This window comes from Malaya genurostris, chromosome 2 (genome assembly GCF_030247185.1).
Source record: "Malaya genurostris strain Urasoe2022 chromosome 2, Malgen_1.1, whole genome shotgun sequence".
NCBI lineage: Eukaryota > Metazoa > Arthropoda > Insecta > Diptera > Culicidae > Malaya > Malaya genurostris.
In genome coordinates this window covers 207,943,107-207,949,106 of record NC_080571.1, presented here as the reverse complement: position 1 = coordinate 207,949,106, position 6,000 = coordinate 207,943,107, and the positions used below count along the sequence as shown (strand labels likewise).

The 6,000-nt window shown below is 37.5% G+C and overlaps 1 protein-coding gene across 1 annotated transcript in view; it reads left to right on the top strand.

The window, feature by feature from the left end:
- The first annotated feature begins 3,507 nt into the window (after positions 1–3,507).
- Positions 3,508–6,000, top strand: part of LOC131427294 (pancreatic lipase-related protein 2-like) — a 31,240-nt gene continuing 28,747 nt past the window's right edge. The window contains exon 1 of the mRNA XM_058590350.1: positions 3,508–3,952. Coding sequence (XP_058446333.1) covers positions 3,819–3,952 — 134 coding nt within the window. The 5' untranslated portion in view covers positions 3,508–3,818. The remainder of the gene's footprint in view (positions 3,953–6,000) is intronic.

Below are 6,000 nucleotides of genomic sequence, written 5' to 3'. Positions count from 1 at the left end.
TTTTTTTACGTGTTTTGTTTCGCCGGTTTAAGTGACGGTGTACAATATTGAACACACTTTACCCTATAACTCCGGAACCGGAAGTCGAATCCGGATGAAATTCAGGAATTCCGTATGGGACCACGAGACCTTTCATTTGAATCTAAGTTTGTCAAAATCGGTTCAGCCATCTCCGAGAAAACCTAGTGAGATTATTTGACACATACACACACACACACACACATACATACACACACACACACAGACATTGGTCAGCTCGATGAACTGAGTCGAATGGTATATGACACTTGGCCCTCTGGGCCAATTTTCACTAGTCGGTTTTTCAAGTGATTGCATAACCTTTCTATATGAGAAAGGCAAAACTACAAGGATCAGCCCCATGTGGTTGTTCGAGCCATTGATGTGGAACAAGGCAACCAAAATTTCTAATGATCATCAAACAGTTCAATCACTCGTCACACTTTTGAATCCGCTATTGCACGAAAATCTGCCTAGATTTTTCTTGATTAGGAACCAACACCGAACATTGTTTGTTTTATAGCCGACGAAATTACACCAGTATCCCAAATGTATGCAATTATATCTTTGTACATACTTGCGATACGGATTTTAATATTCAAGATTCTCTTCGTCCAGCTTGTGTTCAAGTTTTGTATGCAAGCAGTTATTTTTATAGCGTTAAGTTTCTCTACCATTCTGCGAATTCGGTTGAGCTTGAGCGACCACCCCTGGTTGCTACTCCGTTACTGATCGGAATTAGCTGAAATTGTACAGGGAGTTTTTAGATGATCCGACCTGGGACTGGTAAATCATCCTTCAATGTACATCTTCTGGAAATCCCAGAAATCATTGATCAGTACCGGCGCCGGCCAGGCCCGAACGTAGATCGTCTAAGGAATGGGAAGGGATGTTAGTCCAACACTTGTTGTTACTAGAGGCCGTATATACTACTGCGCACTCCACAAGTGTCACGGGAGAAGGATATTTGTTAGTAAAAATTTCAGTATTGGTTTCGCGCGCGACTCAGTATGTTCCGGTTTCAAGATGCTCGGATGCACCACTAAACTCACTGACTTCCCGAGTGAACGTTTCAACAATATCCGATATTGAAGTCCCGGGAAGTCTTGATTCACAGCTCTTATTCGAGGAAACTGAAGAAAAATTTGCAATACTATCGCGTAAAGAATAAAAACTTCCCTATTTTTTTTTATTAAATGAAACTACTGTATCACAAAATAAACGAGCGAATAGGATTTAGACAAAAAAGTTGATTCATTGCATTGAATAATTCTAAACAGTTATTATAAAATCATTCTAAATCACCAAACAAAGGTCAACAGATTTCACACGCGTCTTGATTCTTTATTATTACCGCTTTATTATTTTAATTATTTATTAAAATTATTAATTGGTTATATTGGTTGATCTGGGCAGCCGGCTACCGAGAAAAATATTAATTTACTGTTTGAAATATTAATATCAAGTGATTTTTTACTATGTATTTAATATACCGATATATGTTATCCCTGTTATTAACTTTGTAATATAAATATTTTTATCATTCATTTTATAATTCTGAAAGGCAATCAATAACATGGGAGAAGAAATCATTCTTAATAAAACTTTTCTCCGAAGCTAGACGGAAATTGATAGGTTGAATGAAGAGATAATTTAGTAAAATAGAGTAATCAGAAGTGAAACATTGAAAATATCTGATAACTGAAAGGAAAAAGAAACTCCTGCAATTGTCGCCTTTTACGACATGGAAGCAGGAACCCAGTGGATCTATTCTTGGTTCATTTTTTTCCGCCGGATTCCACACGGCATCTAGGCTGGTACTGTCCGGAGAGAGCTAATAGGTACTATCAATCTCCAAGTGGACCCCAGTCCCTTCTACCATTCTGCGATTTCGGTTGAAGCGATAAACTATTTCTTATTATCAATCGAGTTCATCTTATATAAATTAGAAATTTATCTTATGCACTTAACATTTACCCTGGGGTTTTTGTCAAGTAGTCAGGCGAAACGACATAACATGGAATTTCATCCGAGCTTGCATGACACAAAATCAAAGCATACCAATTAAAGCTTCAAATCGTTTTAAAGCAATTTTTGTCTTGCTGTCTAGCAACAACCTACCTCTGGCATGCTACACGTAGGACTGAAACGTTAGCAATAATTTTGCTTCTATTTATAGATTAGCGTGCTTACAATAGCTTCGCTTTTGCATCGATTTACCAATCAGAGCGATGCTTTCCCTTTGATACATCGCTTACTCCTTCAAAACCGTCATCTATGGCAGGGAAATACGATATGGCGGAGATTTTTAGCAGACAAAATAGGACACTGCTCGCTACTAATCAAAATTCAATCATTTATAATTATAGGATTGATACATTCAAATCGAATCTTAGAAATATTTCCAATCAAATAATGAAATAATATTAATAATTGATACAAAATATACTGAGCTGTAAGTATTTAAAACCTGACCACATTTCTACGTGTATTTTTCTTTGAGTTTCTGATTTCCACCCGTATACAGAAAATAAAGATGCATTTCACATCAAAAGTACCAAATGGATCACATGCAGTACAGTACACATAGGTAATTAAATTGTACGTACGATAGCACAAATTAAATGCAACTTTGCATGTTAGCATGGTTTTCTAATAAATATTAATTAGAAAATTATTTAATCATAGTCACTCGGAAGTATACACTTACACCTGTCGCCGATGCATTTCATTAGCGGTGACTTCCAACACTCAGCAAATTGACAGCAATTAGTACAGCGATGCATCAAACAGTCGAAAAGCAACTGAAAATCGCAACAATGTTTCTGGGTCAGATTGTTATAAAGTGATATTGCTGAGGACCCGTGCCTTAAGAACGAAACCCGCGGATCGTGATTATCCGTCTTCACGTGAATACAAATTGAAACCGTTATCAACAGAGCACACCTACTCGGGTTGTAACGAAACCGCTCGGGACAGATAATTCCGTTATAATGGTAATTAACAATGCGCTTGTCACAGTCAGAGTAACAGATTTGCAATTTGTAAAATTCTTGAAAGGTGTGTCAGTTTTCGGGAAGTAATATCATGCAAACTTATTGCCGATTAGTGGAAGATTCAGCCGCATTTGTATGAAAGCGCCAGTCATGGTCTGCTCATAATGATCAATTCACCTAATGGAGTGGTTGAAAATTGAGTTTCGCTAAAGACCTAATAAATGCAAGTCACTAGAACTCAATCGAGTTCCACTTCCAATAACAATTACCATATCAGCTTAGATTACAGTGTCCTTTCGAGGGAACCTTATCATCAACTCGATATTTCACGGATGACAGCAAGTGAGCTTCGGCCTGAACAACTTCCATGACTCTGGTGGCAACAATTAATTTTAATTATGGGAAACCAGTAAACCTCACCGTTGGCAGCAAGTCAAGTGACAAGAGCTTTCGGCAGTAGATCATCGTTAACATGAATATGAGGTGCAGTGCGTTCAATCGCTACTTGCTTGCCGGCTGTCCCAGACGGAATTGGTGATAAGAAAATGAGTTATTGTTGCTTGGAGGTGCGACGTGACGTCAGGACGAAGAAAGCTGCCAGTAGCTTCTTTGCCTTTGCCATATAAGACCGACGGAAGGTGCAAAACGCCTTCCAGAACCTACTAGTAATTACTTGAAAGTGCATTGGAACAGGTCGCAGTTCAGGCCGCAGGAAAAACAATTTTACTTCCAAGAGAAGATGAAGTGCAATGTGAAAATGAAAATTAACCTAATGTGAATGTTGACGTGAGATTGTGTGAGACAATGGTGAAGGATTTGATTTATGGATTGTTGATTGGATTATGTTCTTGCGCTGCTGCCAACTGGAATTTTTGGAAATGTTTTGAGACTGAAAGGCAATGTCCGAACGAGAATGTCACTTTTTGGCTTTACACAAGGTACAGCAGTGAAACGTTGCATTAATTTTGTTGCACATTTGTCCTAGAATATGTCAAAATGGTGGGTTGATGAACACGGAAAAAAGGGTACGGTGTTGCGACACAAATTACCATTGAAGAATTTAATCCAAACACTAGAAATTCATTGTGTATGTAGAAGATGGTGCGTGATTGCCGTTACTCAAAGATTTTGGTGCACATTAGTGAAGGTTAAAATATGCATTCAATAAATGGTTACTTGAAAAAAGTGCTTAAAAACTGGCTTACTCCGAATTGACAGGGATATTTGTTACGAACATTTTTAACGCATAATACCATTTTTATCAATTGCTTCATTCGTAATTTAAGAATGACCATTTAGAGCAGTGTTTTTTAAACTAGTGGGTTTTAGCTCATTTTCAGTGGGTAGTCAACTCAAAATTGTTAGCAGGTGGGCTTCGATACTTATCATTATATATCATAGCGAAAAATAATTCCATTAAAATCTATGAGTTGCAAAAATGATGTGATTAGTGCATCATTCGATTCTTGTGAGATTTGTGAGAAAGAAAACGAATGTAAGAAGATGAAAATTTAAGTGCTGTTACGTCCAAGAACTGGTTAAATAAAAATGAGTGTAAATAGTTTCAATGTTTCGAATTGGATTCACAAAAAATACAGAAAAAAGCAGGTCCTCGTTAAGAATTCAGATGATCAGAATGATTTTCGAGTCCAAAATCTTGTTCAGAATCCTGAGATTAGTTCTAGAATGCAGATTCATGTTCGGAATTCAGACCCAGGATCCTGCTTCCCGGTTCAGAATTTAGGCTAAGATCTACAATTTCTGTCGTTCAGACCCAGAGTCTAGGACTGGGATCAGAACTTATGTCCAAAACACACGAAAACCTATGTATTCCTGTCAGGAGTTCAGGTCTATAACCCAGGTCCAAAATGCAGGCCTAAAATTCGGATTCCGATTTCCGCACAAGAAGCCAGGTCCATGTTCTGAAACTAGGTTCAGAATCCAGGTGAAGTGTCAAGGTTTAGGTTCAAAAACTCTGTCAGGAGCTGATCCGGGGTCAGAATTCTGGCCCAGAACCAAACTTCCAGTTTCTGAGTTCCAATTATAGTACGGAATCAGATCTAGGCTTAGAATCCATACACGCAATCCAGGTCCAGACTCAGAATCGAAATAAAGAATTCTATATCAGATTCAAAATCCAGATCCAAGGTCAAGAACTCAGATCCAGAAATCAGGTCCTTAATAATTCAAAATTTTGGCCCAGAATCCAATCCCAGAGTTATGTTTCTGAATCCAGCTTCAGATTTAAAATCCAAAATCTGGATCAAGTTCCAGGTTCTCGATTCGATTTTTTGAGTAAAATCTTGTTTGGAATCCCTAATGTAGCTCCAGAATCCTGCTCCAGATTTAGAAACGAAACCTTCATCGAGAGCTCAAGCCAAGCAATTAGGTTAAGAATTCTAGTTCAAAAATCATGTCCAGATTCAGTATTCAGATCCAGAAAACTTGTCGGATATCCAGCTTCAGGGTCCTGGCTCAGAATCCTGGTCTAGGTTTAGAATCTCTATCAGTAGTGTAGTTTCTGGTTTAGGATTAAGGAATCCTAGAGAGCTCAGGTCCAGAACCCAATTCAGGTTCACAATTCAAGTGCACAATAGGTTCAAAGTTTAGTTTCGAAAACTCTGTCAGAAGTTCAGAAAACAGAATTCTGGCTCAGAATCCAGGTCCAGAATCTACACGGAACCACTCGCAATCCCATTTCAACCAAAATATTAGTTGATTATCTGAATTCGATTGGTTAAAATTTGGTACAACTAATCGATTGTTGTTTTAACTAAACTGTCATTTTTGTATTTCGATTAGCAGAAACGATGGTTGAAACAACTAATTTAACTGTTTGAAAAAAATGCTGTCAATTAGTGAGGACACATACCTTTCAATTTCAACAAATATTTTAGTTGAAATAACTGATGTTGTTATTGAAACAAAATTCTGTTAGTTGAAAAATAAATCGGTTTTATTTGTTTTAGACATTGCAAATAGTTGA